At 50.1% G+C, this 16100-nt stretch overlaps 1 protein-coding gene across 1 annotated transcript in view; it reads left to right on the top strand.

Annotated features, from left to right (window-relative positions):
- The window catches only part of MAD1L1 (mitotic arrest deficient 1 like 1), a 365974-nt gene that overhangs the window by 259160 nt on the left and 90714 nt on the right, over positions 1-16100 (top strand). Inside the window, exon 17 of the mRNA XM_044433287.1 lies at positions 9077-9267. Coding sequence (XP_044289222.1) covers positions 9077-9267 — 191 coding nt within the window. The remainder of the gene's footprint in view (positions 1-9076; positions 9268-16100) is intronic.

Below are 16100 nucleotides of genomic sequence, written 5' to 3'. Positions count from 1 at the left end.
TTTAAATGATGGTTTTCATAAAACGGGCTCCGGGAAGCAAAAGGGAACAAGACAGATACTCCAATAAAGAGGGAACAGGACCTCCTGATCTTGGGGCTTGAGCAAAGAGGTCGCAGGGCCCTCAAGAAGCACACCCATAGGAGCTGTTCTGTGTGGAAAGCAAGACTCTTAGACACGGCTTAAGAAGGGAAGGAACGAAAGAGAGTCTGGGGCATGCGTGGATGGTGGCCCGTCTGGGCGCTTTCTGGGCCCAGCCTGCGCTTCGCTCTGAGATGATGGCAGGGATCCGAAGGGGTTAAAATCCGGGCGAGAGAATTTCTGTTGGCTTCCCCAGCCGGGAGAGCCAGCCTCGAAGCGAGAGAGCATAGCTTTCGCCAAAGCACAGTGTCTGCTCTCCCGCTGCCAGGCTAAAGTGGCCTTCTCTTTCTCACCACCAATCTGCCGTCGAAACGCCTTGCTGTTCACAGTGGAAGCAAGTCCATTAGTTCGGGCCATGTCTGCACATGCAAAAACCTGGTTTCGCCTTTCAGTAAATCGGGTTGCATTGCAGGAGGGGCGGGGTGGGGTCTGTGAGGAAGCGGCCACTCCTGTTGGTAGATTCCCTCTGTGGCCCGAAAAGGGAACTGGCCAGAAAAGATGGGTTTTAATTCACGAATGTTTGAATGTGCGAATACCTGAGAGTGGGTTTCTTTAATTTAGCATGGGCGTCTTGCCTGGATATAATGCACAGAATGAAGAGGTTATGCACAGATCTGCTATCCCTGGTCTTCGTTAGTTCTGGGGGAGATACCGAAAAGGCCCACCATGTAGGCGGGGGTGAAATGTTTCCTGGCAAGGCATGGTTCAGAAAATGCATGCATTGGGATAGTGTACGTATTTCGGGTTAGAGTCAGTGCAGCGAAGGGCCACAAGGATGGGGCCGAATCGCAGGGGAAGCCGTATGAGGCGAGACTGAGGGAGCTGGGTCTTCTCAGCCTGGAGAAGAGGAGAGTCTGAGGGGATCTGTTGGTGACATGTAGGTATGTGAGGGGGTGTCACACGGAGGTGGGTAGAGACCCGTTCTCCCCTGCAGAGGAAGGCAGGGCACGCTCCAATGGAGCAAAACTCAGGGAACCAAGGTTCGATTTGGAAGCCAGGAGGTACTTCCCGATGGTTAGGACCCCGAGGGTATGGAATGGGCTTCCATGGGAGGTGGTTGAGACCCCATTGGTGAGGGTGATCAAGAATAGGCTGGACACACACATGGTAGACATGTCATGAGCGGAGCCAGCTGGAGCCGGGGGTCAGACTAGATGGCCTCAGAGGACCCCTCTGACTCGCCCTGTTTCTGTGCTTCGATGTATTTCTTACTGAGTATGAGGTCTAAAATGGCACTCCTTGGGCTAAATGGCAGCGGCCACCATTCTTCCATCCCCGTCTTTGAGGAAGGCCCCTTCCGAAAGTTCTCTGCTCTTTCCGCTTGGGACTTGTTATCGCTGCAGCTGCTCACATTTTCTTGTAACGCCAATCACCAAGATGTTCAATGAGCAGCTATTGGAATGTGGAGTAATCCGTGATCCGGTCCACTGGGACTATTGACGGGGGGCGGGGAGAGGGCAGAGTCTTGGCTGGAAAAACAAGCCGTTGGTTCAGTTTCTGAAGACACACGACACGTCTTCCTGCTTCGGATTGACATTGCGTGTCCTGAGCTGGGCAGTTTCACTGTGTCATTAAACATATTTCCCATGTAGAGCAGTCGGTATTTGGAACGTTTCTCCTGGCCGCTGCTTTCTCCTGTCCTGACTCAAGATGGGTGACCCTCTTCCTCTCCTCTCAAATTGACCGACTGCCTTAAAAATAAATGTTGATGGCAGGGGAACAGACGTGCTGTTCCATGGGCCCCTTGCGGGAGACCAACCTCACAAAGCGTTGCCCTGCACAGAGACGCGGAATATCATTGGCATCCGTTTCCAGAGCACTGGGAAAACTGCAGAAAGTTTTGTATTCATCCAAAGGCTTTGCATCTTGCAAAACTAGCGGAGGTATCCAGATGAACACCTAGCGTAGCTTACTTTTTTAGCTTATCCAGAGTACTCAGAAAAAGACCGAACGTGGAAGCTGTCACTGGCAAACCAGTGAAGGTAACTGAATGCTTCTTGTTAAACTGGTGGGTGTTTCACTACATTAGCTCTTAATTTGAATGTCATGGCTTAATCGATATATATTTTACAGGAGATTGATACGACTCTTCCCCCTCCCTGCAAACTGTGGATTTTTCGCCTTCCATTCATTCAGGGCTGTGGTTGAAAATGTGCCCGTAGGGCAGAGGAGGCCGAGAGGTGTGCGAGACGAGGGCCGTTCTCCTCTCACCGGCTCCCCAGAGCTTGCCATGCACCTTTCGTCTGTCATGGCTTACGAACGGGCTCTGTAGCTGGAAGTCACAGTGGGGGTTTTGTGTCCTAGAGAAGGCGGGCGGTCTTTGTCCTTGCAGATCCTTGGCACGGTCCGGATGCGGATGAAAACCTTGCCAAAAAAGCAGTGGCAAGGTGACCTGGAAAGCAGCGGAGTACAAATGCTATCTGTTTTGGACTGGGCACCTGATCCATAAGAATCTGCCATCTATGTTCATCCAGTTTTCATCCAAGAGGTCTTTGTAAATGGCTTATAATTCATAGAATAAAAAACGGGTGCAGAGTGGGGATACAGGCCAAGTTTCGGGTAAGACATTTTCTGGTTTGGCCAGATACACCCCCAAATTCTTGGAATGGTTGAACAAAGCGGCAGCTAAACTGTGGAGGTGCATGTAAATGCACGGAGAGCTAAAAGAGAGCAATATACTGAGAACTGCCTAGAAGCTGGTCTCTCCAGCAAAACTGACAGAGGCCAGGAGAAGCTAATTTGAAGCTGAGTGTTTTGGTTAAAAAATGAATGGCTTCAGAGACGCACGACGCTGGAGTCTCTTCAAGCTGCATTCAGGTGTGTTCAACCATGTAGTCATCTAAATAAATGTTACGCCATGCAAACGGGGAGACGGCCCATCACGCTCTTCTGTGCCTTTCCTCCCTCTGGTCCAAAAAGAACTCCATAGAGTAGAACAAGTGGGTTTTATCTCTCTGGAGTGGAGAGCATAAATAGGTGTAGATGAGGTGGCTCTCTGTTGCTCTCCTATTAGCCCTTCCTTAAAATAAAGCAATTTATTTTTATGCAGGCGTCCTTCGCAGAGTCTTGCAAAACTCTTTGTGTTGTAAACTAAGAATGGAAATGAGCCTGCAGCTCAAGGCTCGGGCAGGGAAAGTGTTTCTTCGGCACAAAGGGCAGCCTAAGAAAAGAATTCAGACTTCAGGAGTCCTGAAAATGATGGAATAGGCAAAGAAGATGTTATAGGAGTGAAGCGCAGAGTGACAGCTGGGGGCAGGAAGGGGGCCAGAGGTTTGTGGGGAAGACGGGCAGAAGCCGCAAGAGGTGAAAGACGCGGGAGTTTTATGGGCCATAAGGACGATGTCGCAAAGCTTATGTAGTTGCAACTCCCTCTTCTAACGAACAGCGGGGAAACAGGCCCATCCGTGGTCCATAGCCAACCAAGGTAAGAGGGGCCTTCTTACGGGAGCGGTGCTGTGCTGATAGGTGCTCCGTGGGCCGGCCGTGGCCCGTGGCAGGTTGCCTGCTCTGTAGGGGCGTTTGCACAGATTCTGTTGGTGATCAGGCGTGGGCCCTCGGCTGGGTCCAGTACCACGCAGAGCATCTTAGAAACTGCGAAGTTGTGAGTTTTAGCACCCCAGAGTTTTAAACTATTGTCATGGAAATGCCTCGAAATGTGAGGCGCGAGGTTCTGTTTCGAATGTGGGGGCTTTAGTGGCCACTGGTGATTTAGCTGAAATATTTAGCTCACATTGAAGAGAGGAGATTTCAGCAGACGTGGGGGAACCCCAAAGATTGCAGAGTGCAAATAAGTCTGAAGAGGGGGTGCCCCTGGACCTTCCAAGTGCACTCTGAGAGTGCTAAGTGATGGCTTTCATATAAATCGAAGGAAGGAAGGAAGGACGGATGGACGGGGGAAAGAAGGAAGAGGGAAGGAGAGAGGGAGGAAGGAAGGAAAAAAATAGGAGCTACAGAAGGGTGACTAATTGTGGGCAGGGACGGTGGCCGACTGATATGGACAAGAAACGGGAGCAAACCTGCTACTTACCAGGGATCTTTTAACTAGCAAGTTCCCACTTGTCTGCAATTTGCTTTAAACGGTACGGGTCCCCCAGGGACCGGCATCGCTCGCTGTCACGCGCGTTATGTATTTGCTGTAAAGGAAGGAAACATAACACTGCTAAGTAGCTGTGTCCAAACGAGAATCGCAGCGGAGCGATTGGCGTGGAATGACCTTCTCAGTTGGCCTTGCTTCTCTTTCTGTGGGCCGGGCAGCCTGCTTATTGAGCAGACAGTAATCAGATCCGGGCTTCACCCAAAGGGTTCGCCTGCTGAAGTTCTCTTTTGAAAGCAGTGACATTTTCATTAGAAGATGGAAAAGGCGCATCCCATACTTTATTCAAAATAGAGTCAATTATTCATTAATGTTCATGTAAGGATGTCTGTGTGGTGGGGTGCCGGGGGGGGGGGGCTTGCAGCTTGAAGGTCAGGTATTGCAGAGAAGGCATCAACAGTTTGGAGTCTTCACCCGGAGCCTCTTTGCCTCCGGCCCAGTTCGGTGCAGCTCACCTCAAGGCAGAATGCAAACGGCGAAATTCGTTCTGAGCGTCCAAACCTCTTTCCACTTTGGAAGCTGCAAAGCCCCAAAACCAGTTTGTTCTACTCAGTGTTCAAAGAGGTCATAATAGGAGGTCAGTTGAAGAACAGGGATGGGGAAGTCCATGTATTCTTTGACTCCTAAGTATCATTAGACTTCAGGCTGATTTCCAGCCTGAAGAAAAGCAGAAAGCCGGGGAAAGGTTGGAAGCCCTTCTTTTCTCCCGTCTCGTGCTCTCCCTCTGTCCAAGACCAACAACATTAAGCCTCTTCTCCTTTCTGTGACCCACAGAAATTGCTTTCTGCAGCGAAGGGTGATGGATTTACATCCCTGTGATTTAGATGGGACTTGGAGCGTTCTGCACTGGTATGTCCAGGAACCAGCCCACATTAATAAATATTGTTCATATGTGCTTTCAGTATTTATAGTGTCTGACCTCACAGGAGAGATATTATCCCCTTGGCCTCCAGCATAGAAAATCATCCTTGAACTGAATATGCTTAAAATCCAGACAAGATGTTGGCACAGGACTGGGGGGCAGCGAGTAGAGAGACTCCGCTTTCCCTTTTTACTCCCAGGCAAAATGTTTGCTTTACTCCTTCGCTTCCTCCTCCTCCTCGCCCAAACCTCCTTTCCCACGCAGCTCTCCTGCTTACTCAGGACCAGAAGTTCCTTTTCCCCCATGAAGAGAGAAATAATGTGTGTGTTCAAAAGAGGGTGGAGGGGTATATTTTAAGACAGACTGGCTGGAACAGAAAGTCAAGCAGCCTCTTTGGGGCTCCCCACCCCGTTTATTCTTCTGCCCAGCGATCAGTTTAGCGGCTGTTCACGTGTCCCTTTGCAACATTTCGGCTGGCACAGGCAGAGAGCCATAGATTCAGTTTCCAGACATTATAAATGCATTGGCTTTAATATGTTTGCATTCCGTTCGGATTTCATTTGACAGTGGCTTATTTTATTTTATGTTTAAAAAAGCTTCAACTACAATTGAAACGGGGGGAAAATACCGAGCAGATCAGCCATTGCCTTCTCGTAAACTGATTTTTACATACCCCGGCAAAAGACTAGTTATTTATTTAATTGCTTACTTAAAGCATTTCTATACTGTCAGATTAGCATAATGCTCTCAAAACAATTTACACAAAATAAAACTTTATTTGTGCAACAAAATAGGTTGGCAGTTTTGCCCACATGGCAAAGCTGAAATCCAGTTCTACCCCTGTTCTCAGTGATGCAGTCCGAACACAGGAATTTCGGGTTTTAAACCTTGCTTCTGAATCTTTCCGTGGATCTGGATTGGACTCTTGAAAAGGAGAAGGTCCCATTTAGAGGAAACACCCAGAAAATAATTTGCAGGATTAGCTGTTGGGTGCTAAGATGCCAGGAGTGTCCAACAGTTGCTCTGTTGTCGCATTGGCTCACTTTTCAATTATATCTTGATGCTGCCAGAAAGGAGCAGACAATTGAAGGCAGAAGGACGAGAACACACAAGAGGTAGTGTTGTACAGTGGTTAGAGCACGCGACTGGGACTTGTGAGATCCGGGTTCTAGTCCCTGCTCAGCCAGCAGGGTGACTTTGGGCCAGTCACAGACTCCCTGCTCAGCCTGCCTCACAGGGTTGTTGTTGTGGGGAGAAGTTTGAGAGCAGCGGGAGAAGGCTGTCAGCTGCTTTGTAAGGAAAAAGGCAGGGTATCATCTAATAAGCAATAAATAGCAGCAATAACATACTGCCGTTTAAAACGTTCTCTCCAGGAATGGTATGGTATTTAACTCCTCCTGCTTCTTTTCTGCGAGTTCTTCAGACAGCCCGAGAACCAGGACAAAGCTTTCTTCTTGGGCTAATAAAATTTAGGCAAGACGATCTTTGCAACCAGTTGGAGAGAAGGATCTTTACTTCTCCAGAATTGCGTAGTGTTTATTACCATTGTTTAAAAAATAATCCCAGTTGGTCATCTGAGGTATATTAAAACCCATGGACTACCGATGCTGCTGAAATTTCGGTCATTCGCATTTAGCATTCATTGGTAGGGATTTTGCTCTGAACAGCTCTGGTTCTGGGACGGCCTTTGGAGAACTGGGGAGGGTATTGGGGTCAGAGCTGCCAATTAACCTCCTGATTTCAGGAGCTTGATTGCTCAATTAATCAGGGAGCTCAGGCCAGCCAAGAAGACGCCCCCTAGGGATGCCAGGAAGGGGCCACCTTGTCTCAAACAAGCTGCATCAGATCTGGAACATGCTCCCCTCTGCGGCTTCCAAGTCACAGAAAGAAACCGGAGAGAAAGGTGTGAGGCTATCAATCATTAATTAAACAATTGATTAATTAATGCAACTAACCATGCTAATATGAAACTCCAGCGGAAAACCTGCAGAAATGGATGACATCACCCTGCCGACAAAAGTGCGTCTAGTCAAGGTGATGGTTTTCCCAGTTGCAATGTGTGGCTGTGAAAGCTGGACCATAAGGAAGGCTGAGCGCCGAAGGATTGAGGCCTTTGAACGGTGGTGCTGGAGGAGACTCCTGCGAGTCCCCTGGACCGCAAGGCGATCAAACCGGTCAGTCCTGGAGGAGATCAGCCCTGACTGCTCTTTAGAAGGCCAGATCCTGAAGATGAAACTGCAATACTTTGGCCACCTAATGAGAAGGAAGGACTCCCTGGATAAGAGTCTAATGCGGGAACAATAGAGGGCAAAAGAAGGAGGGGACGGCAGAGGATGAGGTGGCTGGATGGGGTCACTGAAGCAGTTGGTGTGAGCTTAAGTGGACTCCGGGGGATGGTGGAGGGCGGGAAGGCCTGGAGGAGTGTTGTCTATGGAGTTGTGATGGGTCGGGTGCGAATTTGCAACTAACAACAACAACAGCACATCTTTTCCCCATCTGCTCCCACATTCCTGTGTCCTGAATCCTCGGCTGTAACACCCGTTGCCTGTGTTTGTCGGGTGCCTTTCAGTCTGTTGGCCACTCAATTTCTTGGTGGAAGCAAATAGATTTTGCGGAATGCATTTGAAATTATTCGAGCCTATTTGTGCCTGTTTCCCCCCCCCCCCCCATGTGCCAATTTTTGCAAAATGCACAAACGCTCTCAAAAGGAGATATTTTCACACATTCACATATGGAGGAAATGCACATTTTGAGTCTACTTTACCTCTTTTATACAACTAAATTGTGGAAAACTACCCAATATTTTTTAAAAAATGGTCCACGTGTCCACAGAACCCGCGTGACTTGGAAAAAGCCAGTCTGCTGCGGGATCTCTGGGTGAGGTTTTTAGAAATGGGAAAATTCCTAAATTTCTCCTATATCTAAATCCTCACGGTCACAGAAGGGAACGAGAAGCGGAGGACTTGGGAAACACGTGCCTTTGTTTGTAAGTTACAGGAGTGGCTGTATCTTTGCTCTCCCTGGACTGCTGCATTGATAAAACAAACTGACTTGAGCCGCGTCTCCCCATGTATATTTATCTAAAGCCCGTCTCCGTAATTAATGGGGGGATAAATTGTGGCTTAATTACTCAGAAAGCACCTTGGGTGAAAGATTCATGGTAATTGTTGTGTATCCTCTTGAAGGATTCACAATGCTGGCAGCGATCTAGCATTAACATGCTGGTGCAAGTTCACACACACACACACACACACACACACCCGAGAGAGAGAGAAAGAGAGAGAGAGAGAGAGCGAGCGCGCGAGTGCACGCACGCACGCATGCACGCACGGGAGGGATGCTCTTCAGAGCAGGATATTTTTCTTTTGAGTCTCGCCTTTTCTCCATAACGTGCACGGTGGTGTCGGTTCCCCTTCTGCATTATTTCTGTACATTGCAGCTCACCAAGGGTTTTTTCCAGGCAAAAAAAGGAACACACAAGGCCGGCGTAAAGGTGGTGGCGTGTGGGTCAATTCATACTAGAAAACATTTGGATTCCTATCAGCTTGTTCCGCAGGGCCAGATCACGAGGTGTCTGCTTTGATTCTCTCCGTGATCTCTTGCCTGCCTTGAATCACCTTAAAGGAACGTGAGACGGGGCAGCAATTCCGATCTGTAGGATCTGCGAATCACCCTTGGGGCTGGTTCCCTTTTGCTTGGCTTCCTTCACGGATACTGGCCCAGGGTGGACCAGCTCGGATGTTCATACCTTGACCAGTCCCTCTCATGGCCGGACTGAACGGCTGTCTGTCCGCACATCAATGGTCTTGCGGCATTGGCCTCGGCCCCAAAACAAGCCTGCAAACTTTTTGGGTTTTGCTTTGCTTTGCTTTCCGCTCCGTTGGTGCCTTCTCGACCCCTTTCGTATTCCAGCATTTTCTAACCGACACCAAGAAAGAAAGGCAAGAGTCTTAATAAAATAATGTTATCCTCTTGGTTTGCAGAACTGAAGAAACAGGTGGAGAGTGCGGAACTGAAAAACCAGCGCCTGAAGGAGGTTTTCCGGACCAAGATCCAGGAGTTCCGCAAAGTGTGCTACAAGCTGACGGGCTACCAGATCGACATGACGACCGAGAACCAGTACCGGCTCACCTCGGTCTATGCGGAGCACAGAGAAGACTGCCTCATCTTCAAGGTAAGCTCCGTCCACCCTCTCCCACCTCTGCTGGGCGCCTGAGCAAGATCTCTGTTTCCTTCCAGTCCTGTCTGCGGCTTCGTGCCGTCTCCAGCTGAGTTTTGGGCCGGCAACAGCAGCCCGGTATTCCTGCTGCGTTCCCTATGTCTCTGTGCCGGCAGAGCCTGCAAATGCTTCCGGGCATAAGGCCACTTGGAGCTTTCTGTTGGCTTTGTCCTCTCTCTTCTCAGGGAGGAGAGGTTCATCAAAGGTGATTTCTGGGGCTCAGCTTGAGCAAGACGGGGGTAATGTAGAGGCAAAGGATCCGCTGGGAGGCACCTGGCCTTGTTTTCAGGCGTTGGTGCGAGAGCACCGTGGGACTCGTCCTCCAGCGTCCACATGGAGACGTGCCCAACAAGCACTCCCTGTTCTGCAGCTTGGAAGGCTGGTGGATTGCCCCCTGCTGCAGCTCCAGGAAGCGCTTGTCTCCCCGGAGGTGGGCTGGAGGAAAGGATGGCGTTCTCTAGGGATACGGTGGTCCAGCAGCCAGTTCGTGCCTGGGCAGACCCGCTGGAAAAGGGACATTTCCCAGTGTGGTCGGTATGGGAAGCCCGGCCTTCACACCTAGTCTTGGAAACAGATGTGGCTCTGGCAATGTGTGGGCCGAGGCGAGCAAGGACATATGCCCCAATTAACTGCCTCGCCGGTGAAGAAGCCCTGAGCAAGGCATCCAGCAGGGTTCCTCCAGCCAGAATGATATGGAGGGCTCTTTTGAAAGCCTCTGCTAGCACTTGCACGGGGTGGGCACGTCTCAGCTTTACAGCTCTCTGTCTCCTTTTTTTAATTAAATTTGGTGCAAGTTCTCATCTAAACGCTCCACCAGGATTTTAGATGCAGATGATTTTGTGGAAAGTAATATATTACAATTATCGGTCTTTTGGCAGATGTAGTCTATTACTGTTGCTGGTTCATTAAAGGTCTTAGTTGGTTATACATATTTCTTTCATTTATGTAAATGGCTGTAATGTACAAGCAACTCAATGGTGTATACAGAAGCCACGCTTATTTAGCGTTCTCCCCGCTGTTGCCACCAGATTGGAAGTTTTTCCAGCTCTGATGGCTTCCCTCTTGCCAAAGAAATGATGGTCTCTTACTGCCAAGCCATTCAGCTGAATGCCGTGGGAGAACAGCCTGTCCCACGTCAATGGCAGGAGAGAGTTTCATTTTGAGCAGCGCTAAGACAGCAGGAGGAGGGAGTCCTCTCCAGAACCTTAGTCCAGAAACAGCTTCCTCCAAACCTCTTCCTTAGATAAGAAACTCTTGTGTCATCTGCTGCAGCCTGTCTTGTGCAAAGCCAGGCCTGCCTAGGTGGGCTCAGCAATTGAATTGGCATAATCCAATTCACCATAGATCTCCTGCTGCGGGAAGATGCTGTTGGACCCTACTTGGATGCAGCCATTTGCTGGATCTGTTGGGTTACTGAGGGGCCGCCATGCCAGGATAGAGAACTGGGAACCTCAGAAGAAGCTGCTTAACTCGGGAATTATATGGACACTCCTTTGGTTGAACGCTTGTAATTCTTGTGGCCTTGATGAGGGAACACCCCAGTGTCTTCCCCAGGATCAAAGCTGGAAGGGTGCATAAGCCAAGACCTGGGGTCCTCCAACCTCCAGCTTTACCTGTGCAGAAAACCATGTGATTTGCTTCCGAGGAGCAAGCTGGGCAGCTCCATGCCTCAGGTGTGTTTTCTCTTTCTGGGCACCTGCCTAGCCGTCTTTCCCTCCCCACCTTGCGCAGTTTCGCAGACCTCAGTGGCTCGAAATGGAAGGATGCACATCGTTTGCTTCTATACAGAAATCTTTCAAGCCCTTTCTTGCTGTGCCAAAGAATCCACCAATGTATTCAGTCACACACAAAAAGACATTCTCTGTGTGTGCCTGTTTTAAATCCCGAAACAGCGCAGGCCCTTTGCTGATTCCTCGCGGGCAGTTCAGAGGTGCTGAAAAATGGTGCTGAGGAGGCCTCGGTCATCTTCCCCTGCTCTCCGCTTTCGCTTCCTGTCTCCTCCGCTTGGGAGGCCTGAGCGGCTGAAGCCCTTTTGTGTGCACACTTTGGTGCTTCTCATAGCGGAAAGATCAGAGTGCAAAAGCTACTCTGAGAATTGCAGAATCTGTGAAGCAGGACTTTTTAAAACAGCCAGAGAACATTCCCAGGGCTACGTGCAAACTTTTGCTCAGCACAAATCTCTTTTTTCTTAAGTTTGCTTTTTCAAAGAATGGGAGTTGGGAAAACATCACTTAAAAAGGAAACTGAAGAAGGCAAATATCAACCCTGGAAGTAGTACAGAGGTCTTAAATTCTGAAAGTCCCAACAGAAGATGCTTGGCTAAATAAAATCGTGGTAAAGGGCACTCCAGAGGCTAAGCAATAAGGTCGCCTGATGTGGCTACCCAGCAAGGCTCTTCTGTGGCTGCGGTGCCACCCCCGAGAATGCCCTGTCCCCAGAACCACGGGATCTGTCTTTTGAAGTGAAGCTCTTCCAGGCAGGGCAACCATGGGGGATCCCCCAGGTGGGGGATGCTCTTAGGACGGCTCAAAATATCAACGTGTGAGGAGCCGCACCTCGACCTCGTTGGGAACCTCCTGGCAGCAGGCGCAAGCCGAGCTCCATGACGGGAAAGGGTTGCGCAGGCCGCCTGTCAGCCTTCAGCCCGAGTCAGGTCCCTGGCGGATCGGCGGGGGCTGGCTGTCACTTCCAGAGACCAGAAACAGACAGGCAGTGCAGAGCGGCAAGGCTCACGCACACGGGGATCCCGGGGGGCTGGAGGCAGCGGCCGAAATCCCAGGCAGAGCTCGGCACCCACGTTTTCCAGTGCTCACAGAAAGGGGCTGGGCCATCGAGCAGTTACAGCAGCCTATCCCAATCTGGAGACATTCGGCTCTGTAGGACCGCAGTGCCCATCATGTCCGGCACCTGGTGGGGATGATGGGAGTTGCAGTCCCGCCGCTCCGGCAAGCAAGCGCGGGGTTAGCGACGGCTGCTTGGTCCTTGCAAGCAGAGCTGGTGTGTGTGTGTGTGTGGGGGGGGTACTGATGCTGGAGCTTGACTAATGAGAACCCCCTTGGGGTCCAGCGGAAGAAGTTTGCGGAATCGTAAATCGTATTTATTGGAATTCACAGGCCCATTAGAATGCCGGAAGCTCCGTGCCAGAACAGTGTCACTTCACAAATTCTCTCCCTCCCCTTCCTGAGCTAATGCAATTACCTGATTCTGTTTTAATAGCGGTTCCTTGAGAAGCAGGCAAAAGACTGGTTAGGAAAGACGGATCCTTTTGCTTGTTGTGTGGGAAGGCGGAATGGTAGTCGTGGTGTGTCTGGCACGGCGACGGCAACATAAAATCTTTATTAGGTGTCCGGCTCGAATAGTTCTTGGGGTAATAAAATCAACAGCTTTTTTCTTGAGGCCCGTTAAATTAACAGCAAAAACACACCCCAGCATTTGATTCACATTTGTTTAAGGAGCTACTTGAATCCAGAATGATTGCAATAAAATTTTACTCTGGATCACTGAGCCCAGCTTCTTATCGAGGTTGGAGCACCAGTACAAACCAGTAGCATTTACAGAGAACAAAATTAACAGAGCGGGAAACATCTTTGAGGCATCGGCACGCATTAATAACATGCATTAGCTTGCATATTTATTGCGTGAGCCTGAAGGCGAAGCAGCTGACAGCCGAGTCGCAGTTGGTAGCAGAAGCGGCCGAGGCACATTTTTCTCTCCGCTCGCTTATATAGTTCATTTGGCCTCCCTCATCATGCATATAATTAAGAGGCCCAATCATTCTGCCTGTCATTCCTGACAGCTTTCTCAGGCCCTGAATCCATCCTCACTTCTGGCACTGCGCGGACCTCCTTGTCCCATCCCTGCAGATGCCGGCTTGCCTCTCGGTGCAGCACAGGGAGCCTCGGAGGGGTCTGTGCAGGCTGCCCGTCTGCGTTATCCCGGTTTCCCCGAAGCAGCTGCCATGCACGATTCTGCACGGACACCTCGAGCCACCAGACTTCAAGCCACCAGTCCCTGTTGCTCATATTGCCAGCAGCAACACCCCAGGGCCTTCCGCCGCCGGGACCATCAACCCCGTGCCTTGCAAAATGTCCAGGTTGCCACTGCGTAGCAACCACACACGCAACCCCCAAAGTGACCGAAGTCGCCGACTCTCGCAGCCACCGCTTCCCCAGCCTGCAACTGGGACTTTCCTTTGTCCAGTGTAGAAAATTTTTATTACTGAGTTATTTATTTGACGCTTTTCTGTTCCGTCCCATACTTAGACATCTCGGGAAGGTTTGCAATGAATTAATTCTAAAAATACGGAATAAAAGTAACAGTTGCCCAGCAGCCAATGTTAAAATATAAACCCACTACTAAAACAAGCTAACAGTTGAAAGACTGGGAGAATAAAAAGGGTTTTGCCTGACACCGAAAAGAAAAAAGTGTTGGTGCCAGGCAAACCATTCTGGGGAGTGTATTCCACAATCGGGGTGCCACCACAGAGAAGGCCCTCCTCCGGGTAGCCACCCTCCTGATCTCCTTCAAGGAGGGCTCCCGGAGCAGGGCCCCCTGCCTCAGATCTCAAGGGCTGGGAGGGCACATCGGGGAGAAGGTGCCCCTTCAGGTATCCAGGACCCAAGTCCTTTAGGACTTTAAAGGTCATCACCAGCACCTTAAATTGGGCCCGGACTTCAACTGGCAGCCAGTGCAACCAACAGAGAACCGGCGTTGTGTGTGAAAACCAGCCGGTCCCCGTCAGCAACCTGGCAGCTCCATTCTGAACCAATTGAAGTATCCCAGCCATCTCCAAGGGCAGCCCCACATGGAGCGCATTGCAATAATCCAGTCGGGAAGTTTCCATAGTGTGGTTGCTAGAAAATCGGCCCATCCCATCCCACCCCACCACCCCTCCTGCCCAACGTGGAAAGGCTGCCTTTCCCCTGAGACCTAAAGCCCCAGTGGCCTCTTGCTGTCCCCGTGGAATTCAGTAATTCCTGGATTCGAAATAACTTCAAAGGCTCGCTGTAACATGGCCTTTTGCTTAGCTTTTTGACACGCCATCTCCACAGAGGTGTCTTAAGCAGTGTCTAAGCTGCTCGAAGGGGGTTTCAGACTGGATGCATATCAGCCCTGCAGCCTGAATCCTAATCTTTACCCCGAAAGTCTTCTGGTTAGTAAGCACAAGCTAACCTAGATTCCTTAATTCCTCCCGTGGCTGGGCAAAAGCCTCAATTCTGTGCATATTTTTCGACCTGAATATCAAGATTGTTCCGAAACCGAGCAGGACTTGGAAGTAACACTCATGGAGCCCACTTCCTTGTTCCTAATTGCACATACATCGAAATTCATTATGGCACGAGTGGTTGTGGACTTTATTAGTGTCCTCCTCAATTGGTAGGTATATATAAATATGCATATAAAGAAAAATGGTAAACATCGGGGTCAAATGGCAAGTAGATGCAAAATACATATACTGCTGCAATTCAATTAAAGCTTACATTTACGCAGAAAACTGAATTTAGTAGTTGCTAAGCATTCAAGAGCTGAAATTTGGTTTATAGGAAACATGTGCAATTAAAACAAACTGGCTTTTAGAATAGCATCTGTCCTAAGTATGTTAGTTAGGTGAGGGTGGAAGCATCTTGTCATTCACATTCCAGGTGCCCCTGGATATATTTCTTGCTCCGGTCGCAGAACGGAGAGTGCTCCTTGCAGTCCACTTCATGCCTAGTGAGGTCAGAGGACTTCGACGTGAGCTGGCAAGGAGACAAGCGGATGCCCGGTTGTTCCACCTAAATACGCCTAGGATTCTGGTTTGACACGGGACCTGAGTGGCATCTGGCTGAAGCGGCCTCCTGGGGCAGGCTGTCTGTTTTGGCTCCGAGCGCTACAGCGGCAGGGGGAACCGGTCCCGCACCAAGCCGCCTCTGGCCAGTGGGCAAGAGGAAAGTGCTGGCTGTCCAGCTGGCTCCGTGACGGAACTCCTGGTCCTCTAGCACCCAGCTGGCTTCTGACGAGAGCAGGAATCCCTGGGCTGAGGTATTCACCCTGATCAATTCTCATGGCGTGGTTGTTACCATCCAATGCTCGCCTGCCACGAGAGAGAGAGAGAGAGAGAGAGAGAGAGATATGGGCTTGGCATGGCCATGTGAACTAGAGGAACCTAGAAAACTGTTGCTTGGTGAAATTTCCCTCCGACAAAGTTTTTTGCTTCCTAACCAGAACATTATGAGGGAAAGTTAAATGGGAAGGTTAAAGCAGGGGGCAGAACGGACGCGTTTGAGTGGTTTTCTTTCTTTTTTAAAGTTTTAATCCATCTTTAAGTGCAGGTTCGGCGCAGCCTTAATTACGGAGACTGTAGGGTTCCTTTACTATGCAGGCCTGCAGTGACTGGGAAAATAGATTGCTTTGTGTTGCTGTTTGCACTTGGGATTCATTCGGTCCTCCTTGTAGCCATATACTGACCCCCGCAAAAGAGTGTTTGGTCACCCCACTCCTCTGAGCACTGGGACATTCTGGGGTGCAGAAGAAAAGCTGGGGCTTCCTTTGGAAGAAAGGGACAGGGGCGTCCTGGCAGAAGATGTCCATGTGTGCCCACTCATGGGGGAGGGCATGCTAGAAAAAACCGACTCATCACTGCATGGAGAGTGGAGACCTTTTCTTAAATCTGCAGCCCCCTAATCATTCTGCGCATAATTAGAGACACATCTAGTCCCTGGCAGCAAGAGCATGACACTAAAAGATGCTGGCATTTGGGCAAGGCCCCATCGCCGTTGCCGCCCTTTGCACCCCCCCCCCCCGAATGC

The sequence above is a fragment of the Varanus komodoensis genome, unplaced genomic scaffold (assembly GCF_004798865.1).
Source record: "Varanus komodoensis strain SLA01 unplaced genomic scaffold, ASM479886v1 scaffold26, whole genome shotgun sequence".
NCBI classification, from domain to species: domain Eukaryota; kingdom Metazoa; phylum Chordata; class Lepidosauria; order Squamata; family Varanidae; genus Varanus; species Varanus komodoensis.
The sequence above is the reverse complement of the archived record's forward strand: the minus strand, read 5'-3'. Positions and strand labels throughout refer to the sequence as shown.